We start from the raw sequence: 21,298 nt of genomic DNA on the forward strand, positions 1-21,298 counted from the left end.
AGGAGTGAAAAAACAATGACAGTGATGCTGCTAGGACGTTTGAAGCAGAGCACATAATGAGATTAGGTTTTACTGTAAAGAAGCATTGTGTCTTGATAAGTAATTGAGCATTGCCATTGACAAAGTGCCAGTACCACCTACATAGTGACTAAAACTAAAAAAAAAGTAAAATGAAATAATGAAAAGTAAAAATGTTGTCCATTTGTCTTTCATTGCTTGGCCTTTGTGCCTACGCTATCTCAGTTCAGAGCATTGTTGTCACCATAACTGCCATCAGACGTGACAGAAAGATGATAAGCCAGGCTCATTCTGTCTCAACCAAACTCTTCTTTACAGCCATGGTGTCCACTGGGTCACATTCTGTTAAAAATGAACTTTTCATCATTCCCGTTTCATTCTTGTCGAGCCCCTCATGATGGCTTGGCCAGTTCAGCCCCTGTTTCTGGTCTTGAGACCTGTGGTGTTTTAAAGTGGAAAACGGAATGAATTTTTGACACTGCTGGGGGCTTGGATGAACCATTACTCTGTGCGTGTTCCACTGTGTTTTTCAGCAAATTCATCAAACACTGTATGTGTGTGCCAGTTAATTTGCAATCACTGCTTTATAATAAGTATCTGTATTTTTTAGAAATAGAAGCCATACTGTCACAGTCACACACAGCAACATAGACAAAAACAACTGGATGAACATGTCACCTTTGGTGTCTTTACAGACGAAACTTACAGACTGTGCATAACGTACCATGCAGTGGAATAAGTGATACATGAAGTTCCATCAACAGGGGGAACTGATGCACACATGGGAACAATCATTTACCATGGATTACATCATTTGACCTAGAAAAACACCTTTATCTAGGGGCAACTCACAGGGGAAGCATACCAGTTTTTGTTACTAGTGCAGTATCTGGGAAAGTTCCTTTTTCAAAAATACACATCAAGTCCTCACACGGCTGCCTGTACCTTGAATGTAATCGTAAGGCTGCTAAAAGCCATACAGTGGCTGACAGTGGTGTCAGAAACGCGTCTCAAGTTGTAAAATTATGGAGAGGAAAAAAAATGATAGAAATTTCCTTTAACAGTCCCTGAATAGTGGCTTTCTTTCTGAGTACAGTGTGGACTGTACATTTCTTTATGTGATTAAGTGAGCCTCAGTTCATTAAAACTGAAGAAAGAGCTGATTATGGTTTGCTCTCTGTGACACGTGATGTCTCGGAAACCTATGGGTCAACACTAGGTACGCCTCTTAATGTCATTCATTCCAAAGGAATGTTTGGAACATTTGATTACCAGTGAAAATGTTGGTGCAGGCTTTAAGTGTGTGTGGATAATCTAATGGAGTAGTGTAGCCTGTAATATGCACAAAGCAGGAATTACACAAGTGCGAATAAACAATAATGACAAACGTGCCATTAACACCTTTTAATGAGTTTGATAAGCTTTATTTCTTCCTCAACCAAGCTCAGCATTCACTGATGTGAATGAGACGAGTAAAGCAAAAGGTGAATATGAATTGATTTATACATGTGGCATTCTTTCACATTCCTTTTATTCCTAAAACGGATTGCATTAAATAGAGAAACCATGTGATGTTATTTTGTCAATGAGCAGAATGTTGGCAGAGTTTGTTATGTCAAAGTTATGTTAGATAGAAATGTAATACAGTAGAAGATATCTTTCCTTTGCTTGAACAAATGCACACATGCATATATTTATCAGCTAAGCATAATGTGTTGAGTAATTGACACCTCAATAATGAGCATGGCTGATTGAAACAGAAACATGCGTCAATAGCTATGAGAATTCTATTCAAGATGCAATTAGTAATCATTTGTTGGCTATTCGAATAGATTTTGATACAGAATGTTAATGATTGCTTAACAGGTGGCTGCTTGAGGAGGCTGTATAAGTGTCTTGATGCTGGACTGAACTATGAACTGATTTGTCAGAAACATAGGCGCGTACTAAAATGGCACATCGCAGAAATGTCACTATTGCTTTAATAACCCCGTGCTTACCACCAGGAAGTGTTGGCATGATGATAATAGAGTCATCTGGTGTGTTTGCTTCCTCCAGGAGATGGGCAGCATGAAGAGCCTGCTGTGCCTGGATGTATCAGAGAATAAGCTGGAGCGCCTCCCGGAGGAGATCGGGGGGCTGGTGTCACTCACTGACCTGCTTGTGTCCCAGAACTTCATTGACGCCCTGCCAGAGGGTGTAGGTCAGTGCCTCCATTTTGTATGTGTATGTGTGTGTGTGATCGTTCATGTGTGTTGCTGGAGGTCTTGAATGTAATACTATGGGTGTGCGCATATGGTTGTGTATGTGTATATGTTCATGTGTGCATCCTTGTGTTTTTTGTATGTGTGTCAAGGGTTGAATCACTGGAATTGATTTTCACTGCTGGATTGTTATGAATAGGAATAATGGCATATACACATACATATTTGCATGTGAAGGCCGGAATATGACCTGCAAGTAAATTGAGTGTAACATTAAAACATAATGACGTGTGTGTGTGTGTGTGTGTGTGTGTGTGTGTGTGTGTGTGTGTGTGCGCGTGCACCCATAAACGTGTGTGTAGCTGGTCTGTCTTTTGTTGGGTGGGTCATGTAGTAGGTATTTAGTTTTAACAAGCAAAAGTGGCTGATGAACACTAGGCCTCACTAGAAGGAGTGTGACCAAGTCATATTAACTGGTATTTTAAGTTGACTAGGGTTTGGAATTCTAGTTCATGGTTCATGGATGAAGAAAGTGTTTTGTTCATTATTGCTTGCCATTATTTGGTTAATATAGTATATGTTCATTTTTTGGGGTGGTTCTACAGGAAAATTGAGGCGGCTTTCGATCCTCAAAGCAGATCAGAACCGACTGGTACAGTTGCCAGAGAGTATCGGCAACTGCGAGAGCCTCACAGAATTAGTGCTAACAGAGAACCAGCTACTGGTGAGTATACAGGCAGACACCATCCAGGCAAAATCTACATACGGAAGTCACCCCATATATTATTGGAATCTTTCACAGGTCTACAACACAGACATAAAAAGAGAGAGTATAGTATGCTTTTTGGAGATGTGAATTCACTTGCCACACCATAGAGTGTCAGTTCTTTGAAGGTCTGCATTCAGAGGTTACACTACAGACTGTCAAGTAGTTTTCAGAGGTCTGTGTTCAGAGGTAACACAATTGCGTTACATGCTTTATGAGATCAATCTCGGCAGTGTAGTTGTGCCTACAAAGTGTTTTTTTTTTTTTTTTTATCCGATTCCCTAACTGCAAGGTGTAAAGGATGAAAAATAATCTCTCTTTAAAAGGGCCAAATGTTGGTTGCCTTAGATTAAAGCTCTGTTGATTATTTACCAAAAATCCTCCCCCAAACCTCTCCTTTTATTAATTGTACTCCTCCCGGTCGCAATGCGTTGATTTAGACTGATCCCAAGCCCTTCATAAGGTCACCCTGTCCTGGTCCTGTCCACAGTCTCCTGTTTTTCTTGTAATCCAAATCCTTAATTACTTCATGGGTTGAATTATTAGGCATAATTACCTCAAAATAACCATGAGCTCAAAGCCCTCTGTATGTGACCTTGCATGTGAGCAGAGCTGCAGTACTGCAGATATAGTGTTTCCTGCCCTTGCTGTAGTTATATCCATTTATGGTGAGTGACACTTCAGACCAGCCCTGGAACTTCACTCTGTTACGGGCCCTTTTATATTTTCACATCAGTGTGTGCCAGTGATATCCCAAAAGCACGTCTGCACCTGGGGATCTCCCCTGTTAACCAGTCAAGTTCCTTATTCATTTTCTGTGCCCATGGACACATGGTCCCTGGTCCCTCTGCCATACCTTATGCTTGTGTGTTTCCTTGTTTGTAGGGAAATGGTGCTGTTTCCTTTCTGAGTTGAGGTAAAGTAGTCTTTTTAAGGAAATTTTAACCAGGCTGTAAATGTTAACTCAGCCCCCTTTGTCCTCACAGAGCTTGCCAAGAAGTATTGGAAAACTTAAGAAGCTATCAAACTTCAACTGTGACCGGAACAAACTAACATCTTTACCTAAAGAGGTATGCAGATTTCTGTACTGATCTGGAAGTTCAAAGTGAATACTGCTTCTTTGTGCATTTTAGTGTCCTGATTTTTGCATTATTCTCATTGAAACTATAAAAACTAGCTTTGTGCTTAGAGCTTTGATTTGTTAATATTTGTTCATGTATTTAACCAACTAGGATGTGCATTTTTAACATGGACTGAGGATAACCATGTAGCTGTTGGACATACAGTTTGAAAGACTGAGATGTTTTCAAGGGGCTGGATCATTGATATTCCCTGAAGACCAGACTTCAAAGAATTAGACTCCAAAGAGAGAGCAGGATGTCATTCTCACATTGTTCATACACGTCACGTTTTTGCACCAACTAGCACAAAACCAGGCTTACTTGCAGCAGAGGACAAAACTCACTTGCACACCTCCCACTAGACTAATATTACATTTGAATATGAGCAGCTCCTACCTCAAGTCTGTTTTAAGAAAGGCAGATCTTCCCCTTTGTTTCATTAGTTGAGAGATTAAAGACTTAACAGGTAGTAATGTAGGATACTACATACAAAAAAATATTTAAAAAAAACCCATTACTCAAGGCTGTGGAGAATGTACATCTAGTGTCATTTGATGTCCTGTGTGTGCTCTGCATACAAAGAAAAGAGCAAGTATTGCATTTATGTTGCATGCAGATATAATTACTTGTGTGTCACACAGACACCTTGAAAAGCAGCTTTCAAGAATCAAATTAAATATATATTACACTTGAGACATGTATATTTCAGGACCCATCTGTTGAATGTGATACAAGTGGGAGCTTATTATTGCAAGTATGCTGAAGGGCAGTGACCTTTCGAATGCATATCAGTCTCCTCTTTTTTTCTCTTTTTGATTTTGACAGTTACCTCGGAGCCTGTCATTATTTGTTCTCTACCCTTAGTCAGAAATAGAAAGCCAGTACATCCGCTGCATCAGTAACGATAGCGGTGACTTTGTAGAGTTGCCCTGGTGATTTTGTGTCAGCAAGCTCTGTGTGGATAGCATATCACTGACTTCAGAGAACTGTGGAATGATTGATCAGACAGAAGATATGTGTGGCTTCACTTGAAAATGCTGATATTGATGAAGGTCAGTGTTTGTTGGTGACAAGTGGCTTGGTGCAATAATAACATCTCTGCTGTGGTTGTTCCAGATACATCATTGTGCACCTGCTTGCATATAGAGGCTGAAAGATATGGCCCAGGTACTGTGTTGTGTGGGTTGCCACTGTAATTACACAACAATCTTCTAACAGCCTGGGGTGTTAATCTCACTTTCTGATGCAGTCCTGTTTGAATGTTTCCTTGGAGGCGTAAATGCAACCAGCCCAGGGAGTTTCATCCTGGAAAACAATAATCAGACTCTGGTTCAACAGGGTCCTTGTTAGTGCAAAGAACCGGCCAACACTAAGTGAATTTAACAAAAAATATTTTTCTGAACTGCTGTAAGCTAAAATTAAAATGTGTGTGTAGTTTTGTAGAATGTGATTTCCAGAGTTTTTTACATGCTCAAAGATTAATCAGACATGATCTGCATAATGCATGGCATGAGGTTTTGTGCTGTGTGTATGTGCTGTGCTCTTGAATCCACTTTGAACATGACTGCTCGTAATATAAGTTTCCTTATGATAACATGAAATGTCATACAATTATGAAAAGTCATCAATTAATGTCCAGATAAATAATGATCATCTCTAATAATTACCACTCAGGCTTATTTGTTCCCTGATTTAACAGTATGATACATTAGTGTACTTTTACCTAAAGCAGGGTTTTTACATTTACACAGGAAATGAAAGAAATGAATTAAAAAGAAAGATACTGTGTTATTGAGGGACCAAGTACAAAACATAGAACAGCCCCATATCTATGGGCGGTTGTTGGATTTGAGTGAATATATTATTTTCCATTATTTATTCTTATATAAAGTTTTAGAATAATAATATAATTGAGGATGTTTGGAATGTAAAAAACAAATGAGAAAAAAAATCGAATAGATTCCACTCTGGCATAGCCAACGGAGATGCTACGCAATTAAGATTTATGCTTTTCATTATAAATACAACATTTATTCATTCTCTTAAATCACTGTTGTACAGTGCAGTCACAGTGTACACTGGGAGACATTTACACGTTCATAGAAAAAGGTTATTCAAGCGCCAAAGAACATGTTGTTCATTTGTGAATGCACCAAATGAGAATATTCAATGTAGTGGAAAATGGTAAGCTTTACTCTTCTCATAAAGCAAGTTCAAAAAATGCTCCAGTGTGTCATTCAGATCAGTCCTGTTTCTTTTTACTGACTGACACATTGTTTGAGACAAGCCAGATCTTTAACAATTTCCTGTCATGGTCTTTTTTTTACAGTGGAAAAAAGTGGTTATTACAGACCAAAAAACTTTTCATGCTGTCTTCCTTCAATTTGTGGTCCAAAAACTAATCTTTGACATCTCCTGGCGCTATAAAATGTAAATACATTTCCATTCTATAGACCTTTTATTCACCATTTAGCTATTACAGCATGTCCCTTCTCTGCATGTATGCATTTCTAAATAACATGTGTTTATATTACACATAATGATGTGACAAAATAAAATCAAAATACACAATCCAAAAGATCCAATACAAAAGATTTCTTTTTCAAGCCCTACAGGTATTGTCCACTAGAATTTGAAATTGTGATCAAATTCATATTACCAGAGATAGGCAGCTTAGCCACAGCCGTTTCAGTTAAGATAAGACAAATGAACAGTTAAGACAAATTAATCATTAATTGAGCAAATTATCCTTGCACTTTGTAACACAATAGTTTTCTGGCATCTAACAGGAGGGCAAAAGTGCAGCTTGCAAAATCTCACACTTGTTTTCCTTGACCACAATGTAATATCCTCAGGAGAATGCACCCAGCTCTAGCTTTCCCAATAACTGGTTTGATTGACTCGTTCTGAGAGGCTGACACCTATCTGAAAAGAAAGAGAAAGGAGAAGTGTCAGTTAATCAAAAAAGTGTGTCCTTGTCTGACCTACACATAAGTTGTGCAATTCATTGTTTTGCAAGGTGCAAAATGCTTTAGATAGGTTTATCTATAAAAGCAACCTCTTTCAGGTATTTGATGATTCCATGCTTGTGTAATTACAGGCACTGCCAGTATATTCAATTTCCATGCATTGTGGTCATAGCCCTGCATTTTCACAGATATATTTCACAAAATATTGTTTTTATTAAGGCTGTATTAGACTGTTACCTCCCTGCACTTTGTGTTTAGTATAATTTGTATTAGTTAAAGCCCTATAAGGTTTGATGAGTCACAGGTAATACAAAATGAATAGTGCAGTCAGTAATCTGAAAACGTTTGGTTTGGGTTGGTGTCTTTCACTCAGGCTTCAACAGTTACTTGTGTATTGGTGACCATTAAAATTCATAGTTGAAGGCTTTCATTGATTATCTGTGTGTGTTTGTATTATCTAAAAAGAACTTCCTTCTACTAAGGGAGAAGGAATATGATATTTTTTGGTTTTTTTTGTGCAAAAAAAAGGTAAGCAGAAGGAAACTCTTAATTGCTTCTTTTTGCCTCTGATTTGCCTGTGCTACTTGGATTGTTATTGACACGGGTAGCTTTGTGAGTAAGTGCCAACTGCTTCTACTCTCCAGCCAGCACTAAGATTTGCATGCTGATTGGTTTGACAGGATCTGTTCCTCCTCTGAGGTTATACTGGGCCTGGGAAAAGCAAATCCTCACAAACTACTGACCAGACAAACTGGTTCTTTTATGTCCACAGAACCTGTTCAGTGGAACTATATGCCACTGTCATTGCAAACAGCCACGGTCCAAAAACACATTGATGTGGACTGACGGCCTTGTCTCACGTCCTGATTGCATTGAGAGAAACCTGTGGCATTTTTCATGTCCAGTGTTTGCGTTTTTACCTGGAGCATGTTTGGAGCACTGCTTGTGGGTGGGGGTGATGGCATTTTGTGGCATGCTACAGTTTTGTATTCATTGGACACAAGCTTGGGTGGGGTACACAATGCTTCTTTGGATTTCTGTTCCCTGGTTGTTTTGTTGTTTTATTTGTTATAACCGAGTGATGAGTTTGCCGTCCCACATGGCAGCCTCCAGTTATGCTGCTGCCTGTTCTTCTTTGCTGCAGAGCCAGTATGAGCCCTTCAGTAATTACACAATTCTGCCCTATCAAAACAATGCCAAGAATGAGGGTCCCACACACCTGCTGTTACAAGATGGCTTCCAGCCCAGATACGTCATCAGCCTGTTTAACTGTTATGATCCTGTTTTTCCTTCATTCTGTGTAAATGTTTTTGGGTGCACCAGGTCTAAATAAACTTAATAGGGCTCCTGAGATGGCTCTGTGACAAACTATAGATACCTGCTCTAATTTCGTCATTTAAAATGGATATCCATGTGTGTTATGGTCTGTGGAAAAAGTCAGTGAGCACTGGAGAGTTAAATCGAGGGAAAATATTTGTTGGATATGTCAAGCACCCATCAAGTGAATGGCTCTCAGAAGACTGATACAAGTTTGGAATGTAGAAGAAAACACTTACCTTAGGAGTAATTTCCTAACACAGTCATCTTCTAAATGTGTTACTTAATGTAAGCATTGAGAAATAATTTTTGGCTGTAATATTTTACATAAAAATCTCTACTTGGCTAGCCTGGGGTTTGGGTTGACCCATAATCGTGTATGGTTAGGCAGCAAACTGTTAGTCTAAATCTCTTTCTCTGCTGTAGAAAGGCCTATGGCTCATCTCAGGTGTAGCTGACTTAGAGCTCAGGTGGGTAAGAGGAAGGCAGCTTTATATATATATACTTGCAAATGGTAAGAAGCTGGCTTTATTTTGTTCTAAATTCCAGCATACATGTCCCAGTATACTGAATGAATGTCCCTTTGGCCTCCGTGAGGCTCCATGAGCTTGCTATTATTTATTCTAAAGAGTGCTCCAGCTCAGCCCTATCCTTTTAACTTGATGAAAGGCCATTACTCTGTTCGTTGTCTGGGCACTGGCTCATCAGTAGATTACTGTCTGCACATTAGCCACCCTGTCAGGTCTCCACTTTAACCCAGGTCTAATTGCTGCTAATTTTAGCTCTGTGTGGAGCCCAATGACTGGCTATAGATCTGACAAGTTGAGCATTTTTGAGATGTAACAACGATTAGAGCGGAGTTTGTTCTATACATTTGATTTTGAGGTTCCTTTCAAACGGCCTTTCTAAAATGTTTCATATGTGCAGCTGCATTGGTAGTGGTAACCAGCATGAGTCAGACCCCTCCCACCCCCCCCCCCCCCCCCCCCCCCCCCCCCCCCCCCCCCGTCTTCTTGCAGCTCGAGGTTCATGTTCCCCACAGTGTGCTTTTCTTTCTTTCTTTAATACTTGGAAAATGTGACCGGTTTTCTCAGAAGGTGTTTGTGTGTGTTTGTCCAAGTTTACCATTTTATTTCTGTCAATTCTCTTGCTTTGTTTCCACTTGCCATTTGGCATCCAGATAGGGGGCTGCAGCAGTCTGAATGTCTTGTGTGTGCGAGAGAACCGTCTGACGCGGATACCTGCCGAGCTTTCACAGGCCACTGAACTGCATGTCTTTGACGTCTCTGGAAACAGGTAAATTTGCCGATGTTCATGGCTCCTAGGCCCCTTAGGGAAATGCTCTCAATAGTTGGGACTTGCTGTCAGTGGAATATGCTGTGAGTCGCTGTATGCTATGTGCTTGTGTTTTTAAGGCTATTTTCTGAAATACCTCTGGGAATCAGTAGAAATGGTGGAATGAGTTGTACTAGTACTTTGTAGGGTTTTTGGTCCATAATACAGATCCTAGGCAGATTGTTTCTTATTTATCCTAGCTAGTTAAGGTAGAAAATAGTGAAAAAGTAGTTTTTTAGTTGAAATAACAATCCCGTTTCAATTTTTACTTTATAAAAAAAGTACTGGTGTAGCTAGTGTTCATCTTTTAAAACCAACATTGGGGTGGCAGTGTGGGATAGTGGTTGAGGAGCTAGGATTGACAATTTGGTTCTCAGGTGGGGCACTACTGTTGTACCTTTACCTAACTTAACTTGACCTGAATGGATTCAGTTTATATCCAGGTGTATAAATGAATAATATTAAAAAGAATTTATTCATTTAATTTTCTGTGGATGAAAGCACCTGTTAAGCAAATGGCAGGTCCCAATTTGGCATCTCACCCTCAGGCTGACCTACCTGCCCATGTCCTTAACCACGCTACGGCTCAAGGCCCTCTGGTTATCAGAGAACCAGTCGCAGCCTCTGCTGACGTTCCAAACGGATGTGGATCCTGAGTCAGGGGAGAAGGTGCTCACCTGTGTGCTCCTCCCCCAGCAGCCCTGCGAACCAGAGAACAAAGGTAAGCGGCATTGCCCCGGGAGCACTCCCTCCTCTCGCTGGTCCATCTTCTTTGTCCCCTTCAGCCTGAGAGAAGGTGAGAGTCACATGGTGTCAGGCATTGTGATATTTCTCACACCGATGTCATATACGCACCTTTGTGTGTTCATTTTAGAAGATTGAAATTGCAGTCCTTCTGCAGTCACACTGTTCACATGACAAGTGAATGAGATTTCCCCCTGAGCTGTACTTTAGAAATGAAACCGTTTTCTTAGTTATTCAGGTACCCACTGGCTGTTGCAAATGTAGAAGCTATAATATCTTCCTGGTGTCCACACAAAACAGAGACAATATTACACATGACAGATAGCTTAGGACAAACAAAAGCAACAGAAAAACTAAACTACTAAAAACTATGAAACTAGCAAAAAATAACTAAGAAAGTATAAATAAGAAAACAACTAACATGTCTTTGTCAGTGACATGCAATAGCATAAATGTATAACTGCTTTGGAGAGCCCCCATGACAGAGGATTGGGGGAAACTTTTTCCTGATAGTTCCTGGTAAAGTTTTCTCACCTGACCATCTGACAAGATGTTCCATTTCCTGTGCATCTTTGTGTTGATCTTGGTTAACAAATGAAAATTTGCAAAAATAAATAGGCTTTTAAATAGGCCATCTGGCAAGAATAGTTTGTTTCAGGAGGGAAAAAGTCTCTCAAAGACTTCTGTTTTGGTAAAATAAATTAGAGCTTAGTTATTATTTTTCAAAACAAAACTGCCCCATTTAATGACATGAGGTCTTAAAGTATGTGAGAGCATTGTGGTCTGACCAGTGCTGTAATTCAATCCTGTGTTTGTGTGTGTGTTTTTTAACCAAGGTAAATTTTATCCAACATTTGAATTTATTACATCCTACATTTAAATAAAACAAAACAAGAAGATTATGTCTTTGCCTCTTTGACTTTTTTTGCATTCTGATTAAGTATCTCTCTTGCTTAGTTTCGGCAGCCACCGTAAGCCATTTGATCTGATTATCCTGGCATAGTACAGCTTATTCTGCAAGTTGTTATGGTTTCATAGACTGGAGGAGAAATTTTCTAAAGTGCCATTTGAATCCACAGCTATCATTTGAAGTAGTAGTAGTAGTACTAGGAAATGATTGGGTTGATTGGACCTGGCCACACTGTCAGAAATGTGGATGATCACATAAGCAAGCATTCATGTAGATATTCAGTATGGTACTACCAGTAGTCATCTTTCCTCAAGTATTCCAAGCGTTGGGCAAGTGAACTATCCATGATGTCACAAAATTCATCTCCTCATCCATCTGAAATGGTTTAATCCTGACGGTAATGTTAGAATAACAACAGCCTGTGTCACTACCAGCAACCACTCCTTCAACCCCCACACAACAATAATAAGTTTTTTTTTTTTTTTTCATATCTCGGATCCTTGGTGGATAATCGCTTGGTTTATTGTAAGAGTTTTATTGGAGGGTGAGGTCCTGATCTATTACCCCCACACATTCATCCCTCACTTGTTACATGTCAGAGAGGAAGATTTTGGATTTGGAGCGCCTCTGTTTGAGCTCTGTGGCAAGGCTGCACCTAAAGGCCCCATCCCTAAGATCTGTTGGTTTCAGAGCCGCCTTGTGGATTGGACAGCCAAAGAGGCTTAGCTTTGGCTGGCTGGCAGCCATTTAAGGCTTTCTGTGTGTGAGAGTTACAAGCAACAGTAGGCTGTCAAAATCTACACCCTATCCAATTTAGTTGGAAAATCATTGTAATTTGGTAAGGGTGACGCTCCTTTTCCTGAACTGTGCCCTAGGCATTTCATTTCAGAGTGCAGGAATACATGGAGATCGCGGTATGCAGCCCCTCATATCATTACCTCCCCTCACAGTTGCTGATAACCTGTGCATGTTCGTTTAAGCTCCACTTGTTCACTTGTGGATCAGATGAAGATGTAAGACTTGCTGAGGTCATGTCAGTCAGGGGGAAGGTGGGGGTGGGGGTAGATTGTCTTGCAGTAAGCCAGGGACTAAGCTGGGGATTTGAAACTGTGATCTGCCAGCTTGGAGCCCTGATTTGTAAGCACTGTGCCAGAGTGCATTTTTTGTGTACATGGATGGGCTGTTTGCTTTAGGAGGGGAAAAAAGCTAAGTTAAAGGTATATTTAAAACAATACAATGCTTTAAACCTGAACAGTAAAAATGTTCCATTATGCATAGTGCATCACAGAAATGGACAAACGGGTTATGCTGGCAAGTGGAAATGTGATCATAATATACAGTCTGTAGGATGAGAATACTATATAAATGTATTTTTATAAAGTGCTGTTTTTTGCTTCAGGAGGTTGAAGGCAGGTGAGTGAGTGAATAGTTTATGCAAATAATGCGTCAATCTCCATTTTGCATGTAGGCTCAGATAACCTCGCCCGCTGTGGGGCTCTGGAGAGCCTTGTGAATGACATGGTGGATGATACGTGGGATGACCGAGCTGCCAACAGGATCAGTGCTATCCGCTTCCTAGAGGAGGATGATGACGAGGATGATGATGAAAAGGTGAGTGATCGGACAGGAGGAACATTACAGGTCAGGCTGCGAGGAGCTTTTGGCACTACACAGTCGTTCTTTAATGATAATGGTTCAGTGGCCCTGCCATCCAGTATTGCATTTTATGGATTTGTTTTATACAAAACTTAAATCCGTAATATAAGCGATCAAGCTATAGTATCCACATATGAGGTAATTTTTTGTTTGATGGAAACCGGTGCAAATGATTGGAAGCCACACTACATTACATTACGTTATTGTCATTTAGTAGACACTCTTACCTAGAGCGACTTAGGGGTTACAGTTTTTACTTGCTATCCATTTATACAGCTGGATATTAACTGAGGCAATTCTGGGCTAAGTACCTTGCCCAAGGGTACAGCAGCAGTTCCCCCATGGGGAATTGAACTAGTGACCTTTTGGTTATAAGCCCTGCTCCTTAAGACTATGATACACTATGCAGGGGGAAAACATCTCTTTCTGTCACTGCAAAACAACATTTTGTGTTTTAATTAGTGCTGCCTTTTCATACTCTTAAACTCGTCACAGAGTACATGGACACAGGCATATCTGGTAAATACCATGAGTAGGAGAATTAGGAGGGACGCTTTAAGTGACTGCATTAATTTAACAGCACTACGAACCCTACTGTGCCCCCCCCCCCCCCCCCCCAGGGAACACTACTGCGGAGAGCAACCCCCCATCCTGGAGAGCTGAAGACCATGAAGAAAGCAGCAGAGAACCTTCGAAATGACATGAATGCTGCCAAAGGCCTGGACTCCAACAAAAACGAGGTCAATAACGCTGGTGACAGAGTGACCACGTCTGTGTGAGACTCTTACCTCAGAAACATTTTACCTCCTGTGTCTGTCACCACTGCCCCGCCCCCTCCTTCCCACCTGGTCCACTCCACTCTGTCCAAGGACTCTGCCTGGCCCCTCTTGTCCGGTACCCAGCTTCATCTCCAAATTCGAACCGGCATCTGATTTGAGGGGCCCATGTGCCTTCTACTCAACCACTTTCCAAGGCAATAATCTGCACAGGTTTGCTTCTTTTTTCTAAGAAAATAAATTCCAGTGCTTTTTATAAATTTATAAGACCGAAAATAGGTAGTTGCACTATTGTAAGTCTAGAATATCATAGCTGTTAAAATCTCTATAAAATATTTTTATTTTTTGTTTTACTTTTTTTACACTGGGTGAATATTTCTTTTTACGTATTTGGGATACAATATACCCAGGAATTTTTGGACCTACTGATAGAATTATTGTATAGTTTTATGTGAATATTGATACTTTTATACTTTTTGGCAGCTCAGATGGTGTAAATTTTTGAAAAATTGTATAGCAACTTTCTTAATCAATGGCGGATTTTTAAAACTCTTGAAACTTGGTACGTATTTTATTTTAAGTAAAAAAACAATTTAAAACAAACTTCATATAAAAATGTCTTCATACTATGCTATATTATTGTCTATGGGTGAGTAGGCAGCCTCGACTCTTCTTTTCCTGGTCCATTCTCAGTCTCCTTAAACAATCTGTCAAATCTGCTTGGATGTAAACGTGTTGCGTTAAGTAATTAAGGGCTATAATACAGTTGGTAAGACATACATGAACCACTCACCAGCAACTGGAATGAGTGGAAGTGGCAAGGCTGTCTAACTCTTGTCCATTGTACAGCTCTGCTTTGCTATACGTTTTTAATTACATGCATGCCAGCAACAGCTGCATTTTTAAACGTGCCTCTGAATATGGGGAACATGTTGTGTGAGTGTTAGACTCAAGTGGTCTTGAACAAAACGAGCAACTTTGAACCTGGAGTCACTCTTAAACCGCTAAGGTGGCAATTTTTAAAAATGCAGTTGCTTGAGAAAACAGGATGCACTTGTGCGAGTATTGGACGTTTTATGGAAACATCTTATTGTTGTTATGGTACACTACAAATTTATTTCTTTTTGTTTGGTCTTTCTTGTACTGTGAGGAGAAAACCATGGAAATCATTTTAACTGTTGATTTATCTTTTAATTATTTGCTTCAATGATAAAGCTGCACAAAAAACAACAACAATCTCAGATAGGCATAAATGTGCCTACAGATTCTGATGACTTTTAACCACTGAAACAATAAAATGGATTTTAAAACAGAATAATGCTATTCCTGTAAATTTCTTTGTTCAACCCCCAACCTTTTCTTTTTTTGCTGAATTTAACAGCAAAATTGAAAAAGACACCATTGCAGATTTATTGTACATGCTTGTATTACCTCTTTCATCATTGTCACAGCCTGTCTCCCATGTCCCTCAGACAACTGTTCCATGTCTTATATGTCTTTCTTGTGCATAGAGAGTACATGCTCATTAAGCACACAAGGAGAAACTAACTGTGTCTTATGATGGTTCTGCCACTTCCAAAGTCTTTTTCCTGAATTCATTGTTTTCAACGGTTCGATGTAAGTCAAATAGCTACTTTTGAGTGTCATGGACCATCCCCTCCTACCCCAGAAAATCACTTTCATTATCCAATTTTTTGTCAAAACAATTTATAATTCCTTCAGTCATAACAAAGAGAGTCATAATTCATATTGCAATTCCCTCATTAAATCTTTATCCATTGGTCAACAGAACATTTTTTATACAGATTTTTCCAGTGATGCCCCTACATATCCATTTGCTTCATGTTGGCTTCACCCTGTTTTGTCTGTATGACCATTGCTCATGTGGCCTCAATTACCTCCTTGTGTCTTTGTCTGTGTGTGTGCCTGTCTGTATGATTCCAGGGGCTCTTGTGTTTTTGGGGTGTGGCTTAGAGGCAACCATTAAATGCATTTAAACCTCCATCACGATGCTCCTTTAATAGTAACACTAAGGTTACAGTACGTTGATTGCTTGTTCTTTTCTCATACATACTCAATCATGATATTCAGACACTGCTTCACTTTTCTTTCCCCATACAGTTCTGTTTTGTTTAATGCTAGCTTTTCCACTAGTTCCTGTTTTCACTCTTTTAACAGTAAATGCAATGTTTGCAGTTTATACCCCACCAGCAACCAAAAACTAACAAATGATAAACATCATCTGAAGTACATGCTATGCTTTGTCTTCAGGTGTCTGGCTACAGGTGGGTATTAGGGTCTGTCCTTTGTGCTGAAAGAGTTTTTTTTTTCTTTCTCACTACTGCTGTATCTACAGAGATGTATTGAGTAGAAACCTTTGTTTTGTTTGATCAGTTGGAAAGGAGTACACTGTTCATTTTTTACCTCAGTATTAATGATTTGTTGACAGTTTGTAACTATTTACATTTTATATTAGAGGATGACAATATGCCCTTACAGAAGAATTTAGGTGAGACATGGGCAGAGGATTCTGAAGTCAAAGGTGTACTCTACAACTTATTTGCTTATTACATTATTCAACATTTTGTTTTCTGATATTGTGGTAAAGTATTATGGGATTAGAATGATATAAGCATCCTTAAAGGCATGCGGGTTCAGTGAATGGTAAGTGCTGTTCTGATCACTGTGAGGTAATGAGGTCTGGTAAAGGCTGCACACTAAATGCTAGACATTAACACAAGTAATTCATTAGAAATCCTAAGTGTTTTTTCTGTGTGAGATCCTGTTGCTGACACTGGTGCCAAAAATATGTGGCACACAACCTGAGGTGAGTACCTACATAGTCCTGGTAGAATGAACACGCCCTTTCAACACATAACCTATAACTTGAATGATGCCTGACATCCAAATTACATGTGTAAATGTAAAATGTTTTCAGCTTCAAAACCCATGGTGGATGTTATAGTAATCATCAGAACCTTTTATTGACCAATGTAATATAACTGAAAAATGCATAGTGAACAATTGGAATTCAGTCTCAAGAAGACTGCAAGAAGACACTAAACATTCTAAATGGAAAAATTTATTTCTCTTTCCAGGCCTTACATTCAGCAGTAAGCCCCTGGTTAAATAAGCTTATATACTGAGGTAATATACTGATACAGCGAGGGCCACTACACACAAACAAGTTGATTACCATAACAATATGTTTCATCTTCAGTGGAAATCATGCTGTACCTAGGTGGGCATGCCATGGGCACTGTTTTATTCTTAAAGTTGTGGGGGAGCATTAAAGCATGCACAACCTTGAATGATGCATAGAATTCCTTGTCCCTGAAGATAAAAAGCTTGGCATCTTCCACAAAGGGATGGTTTTCCGTCATTCCTCCATGGGCAGGTTCATGGTCCTTCATTTTCTGCCACGTCTCTCTCCTCACATCTGATTACTGAACTAAAAGAAATTCATCAGAATGCCCCATGGGCGTAGTGCAATTGAATTTAAGCCCACATTTGTTGGCTCCTGAAGTTGTTACATGCATGCCTTTCGTAAAAAAAATAAACTATTTTTAAAATGTTGACCTATTTTGTTTATCTTGGAGAAGTAAATGAAAATGAGCTTTGGCTGAAATATGCCTGATTAGTTATGAATCATCTGAGATGCAATTATGTTTGATGCCTGCCAACACCTATTCAGTGATGTATTCATTACTATAGAGTAGACCATTTGGGGAAGATGACAGAAGCATTTTATTTCAGTATTACTACGGAGATGACAAAACATGCAACAGGCTCTCTGAAAGCTTAATATAAGCATGAGATCTGACACAAACATACAAGTATACACATAAAACCATTGCTTTTGAGCTGTATTTCATTTCAGCCAATTATGAAGAGAAACACCCAAAATGTTAAGCCATAGCAGAAGGGGGAAGGGCAGAGATTTGGTTGAGGTTTTTTATTTTAACAAGAGGATGTATAGGTAAATCTCACGCTGATGTAATTATTCATTAATCAGACTTATTAATGCATGAAACCAGGCTTGACACAGTACTATAAACAAAGCAAAGTATAGGCAAAATGACGAGCTGAGCTGAGCTGGATGGCCTGTTCTTAACATTGAACTTCCTGTGTTCTTAATATTGTAATCTGGCATTCCTCAGTAGATGTTTCTTGATGCAGATGTTTAATATAAAGTGTTGATGCAATAACAATTTACATTTGTATTTAGGTGGGGGTTGATTATTGCTAAATGTGTTTAAAAAAATTCACTCCAGTATCATGAATTCAAATGTTGATCCACTGCTTTGATCTGTACTGACTTTCTGTTCTGTTTTAAAACTGTGTTTCAGCCCAGTTGCTCTTCGGTAATGTTTGACTGAGAGACTCAGGCTTGCTTTATTGATGTGTAGCCCATTGATCTCTTCATGGGTCTTAATATCTCTCAGTACCTCTCCATTGATGGGAGTTTGAGTACATTTGGATTTTTGTTGTGTTTTCAAGTGAATAATAACTCTGGAGTGAGCCTGCATATGCTGAATTTCTCATGATGGGTGACCTTTTAAATGTTTTCGGTGCGCACATGTCTGGACTTACAATACACGAACAAAATTGCTACAGTCATTATTTTTCATTTCCCTTAATACAATAAGCCTCTGTATCTTCCAGCAATTGGAAAAAAAGCACACACAACTGCCCCCTCTCTGTCTCATTCTTATAGCTTTGAATTATGTTGAAAAAGATGATGGGATTTGGCCAATACTGTACAGGTGGGTCCTGGAAATCCTCTTTCCCGTGGAACCAGCCTCATATTTTGGGACAAATATTAAATGATGCAGCATTTGGGTGGTGTTTTTTTCACCTCCCTTTCCATTTTCAAAAGAAATTTCTCTCAGTAGGTAGTGAAATAGCGACCAGCTTCACCCTTTTGCTTTTGCATGTGGTTTCGGTTTATAACCTTGCTAAGAACTGGGAATGGGGCAATTGTGGGTGTAGGGGTGGGGATGTGTGGTACAAGAAATAGGACCCAGCTATAGTATCACACCAGACACATATCATAAATAGAGCAGGAGTGCTACCTTGTAGAAAAACAGTCCAGTTGCTTCAAAGAGACAGTAGTCAAGCATGTTTGCTAAAGCATTAAAATATTTAATCTAGAAATACAGAAATATAATAAAGTCAAAATTTAATCATGATGAGAGGGTAATTATTAATTATTTCATATTTCCCTACCAAATGACTAGAACAGCACTCAAAAAGATTGTACTATATTGACAAAGGGAGAGACTGAAAAAAATTCATACGGAACGCAAACCAGTGGACATCTGGACTCCAGGACCACGCCCTGCCTGTCCTCCTCCCTCCACACATAATCCCTGCCGCTGTTTTGTTGTTCACCTGCAGGAAGTAAGAGTCGGCCACCTCAAGGCTCCCGCGAATGCCGGCTCCCAGGGCTGGGCCATGCCGGGCGTGCGTTTGGCCTCCGGGAAGGAGCGGCTCCTCAGCGGGCTCCGGCTCTTCCCTGTCAACGACAGCGTGGGCGGACGCTGCTCCAGTCCAGAGAAGGAGGCGGAGGAGATCGAGGCCCCCAGCGATGAAGTAGGATCATCACATCTCCCTGCCACTGAACGCAGTTCAGGGCCTGAACTGACTTGACATGAGCGCTGCTATTATGCCATTGCGCAAAGCCCTATAATCTGACTGACCTGCTTAATTAATGTCCTCTCACCCTGGATGAAGGTGCTAAGCCAATAAATAACAATAATTACATGCATACATAAATATGTACACGTGCACATAAAAATAGATTTCCCTGGCTCATCTTGTTGAAACCATGAAATGCAAAAAACTGAGATAAGAGGAGAAAAAACACTCTGTACCACATGAAGCACAGGACTCCATGCCAACCTCCCATGGCTTTCACTTAAGATATATTTAGCCTGTATGGATGAGGAAAAAATAAGATTCCAAAATAACATAAAAAAGCCCCTTTAATAAATCCCCACCCCTTCTCTTGTAATTTCTGCAGATTTGCCAGAAAGTACATGGATTATAAATTGGTGATGTGCCTTTTCTCCTTTGCCCTGCTCCTCCTTCTCTCCCTCAGGACCCTGCTGTTCATTACTTGGAGCCGGAGGTGCCCAGGAAGGTAAGGCACCATCGGGGGGAGAAGTGGGACGTCCGAGAGGCCAGGAGACTTCAGAAACACAGATCTCTGCATGGGCAGTCACTGCATATCCCAGAATACACTGGGGCTTCCGAGAAGCAGGGCCAACCAGGGACTGGAGAGAAGGCAGCCACACACAGATCATCAACCTCCCAAGTGCCATTAAAGGTAGAGAGATTGTGAACATGTTTGTTATATGGGAAACTGTTGAATCATTGTCAATACGGCTGAAATGATATCAAAAGGAATTAAAGTAAAGAGAGAAGAATGATACTGATTCCTAAGTTTTTTGCAATGAATTCCATGATTCACAATGTGAGCATCACTTTCCCAGATCCATAATTCTTAATATAGTTGTATGATAATGAAAGAGATCCAGCCTCTCTACCTTTCAAAAGTGTCCTTGGCATTACCGGTCAATATGGTCATCACAGCTGAGCTTTTGTATTAAAGCTTTTAAAAAAGAAAAATGACAGCACTCTTGAAATACCCTTTGGGTTCAATTATTTTACAACAAGTGTTTAGTAAAAATAGAAAATGCAGACTTTTTTTGGTCTGTGCAATTGATTTATGCTTGTACCAAACAAACCACACATGACTCAACAAATATTGATATCGATATCTGAAAGCTTGCTACCAGCAAGTCACAGATCAGGTAAAACTTGTGGGAGTACGCTTGCACCAAGTGGCCATATCTTCATTATATTAACTGCCAACAATGGCACAGAAATGTGCATGCATTCATGATGTTTACTCTCTAGCTTCTCTCAGTGATTTCAGGAGCTGATCTCCTTAGCTTTACATCTGAACTGCAGTTGATTTCCACTAAACTTATTGCACTGCTTTTCCACAAGTACTCTTGACAATTTACATCATTCCCTGGGAACATAGCCATTGATGGGAGCCAGGGCTGAATGGCGTTGCTCCCACTGTGTAATGATTCTATATAATGACCTTTTTCTCTCAGTTGCAGATCAAAGTATGTGGTCAGAGGGGAAGTCTGGGGATCAGCATTGCTGGGGGGAAGGGTTCCTTACCTTATAAGGAGCACGATGAGGTGAGCCGTCCCAGAAAAGGGCAGTGGAAGGGCAGTTGTGCATCTGTCTCTCTTGTCAGGGGCTGTGCTGCTGATGAGTGAATCGTTTTAAATTGAACCATGCTAAATTCATGGTCACAGGGGAGTGAGGCTTCATGAGCCCCAGTGGGTGGAGCTATCATGTTAAGAATGACTTGTTTGAGTTATACTGATTGAATGATTGTGTTTTGCTATGGTGAGCAATCTTTTGATTCCTTGAACAAGTAAGTGAACAGCACTTTTT

The 21,298-nt window shown here is 40.0% G+C and overlaps 1 protein-coding gene across 1 annotated transcript in view; it reads left to right on the forward strand.

Moving 5' to 3' along the window:
- Positions 1-14,150, forward strand: part of lrrc1 (leucine rich repeat containing 1) — a 41,682-nt gene extending 27,532 nt beyond the window's left edge. The window contains exons 8-14 of the mRNA XM_036546809.1: positions 2,077-2,221; positions 2,828-2,946; positions 3,975-4,058; positions 9,576-9,691; positions 10,279-10,451; positions 12,853-12,995; positions 13,661-14,150. Of these exons, the coding sequence (XP_036402702.1) occupies positions 2,077-2,221; positions 2,828-2,946; positions 3,975-4,058; positions 9,576-9,691; positions 10,279-10,451; positions 12,853-12,995; positions 13,661-13,819 (939 nt within the window). The 3' untranslated portion in view covers positions 13,820-14,150. The remainder of the gene's footprint in view (positions 1-2,076; positions 2,222-2,827; positions 2,947-3,974; positions 4,059-9,575; positions 9,692-10,278; positions 10,452-12,852; positions 12,996-13,660) is intronic.
- The last annotated feature ends 7,148 nt before the right edge of the window (positions 14,151-21,298 follow it).

The sequence above is a fragment of the Megalops cyprinoides genome, chromosome 15 (genome assembly GCF_013368585.1).
Source record: "Megalops cyprinoides isolate fMegCyp1 chromosome 15, fMegCyp1.pri, whole genome shotgun sequence".
In the NCBI taxonomy this organism is placed as follows: domain Eukaryota; kingdom Metazoa; phylum Chordata; class Actinopteri; order Elopiformes; family Megalopidae; genus Megalops; species Megalops cyprinoides.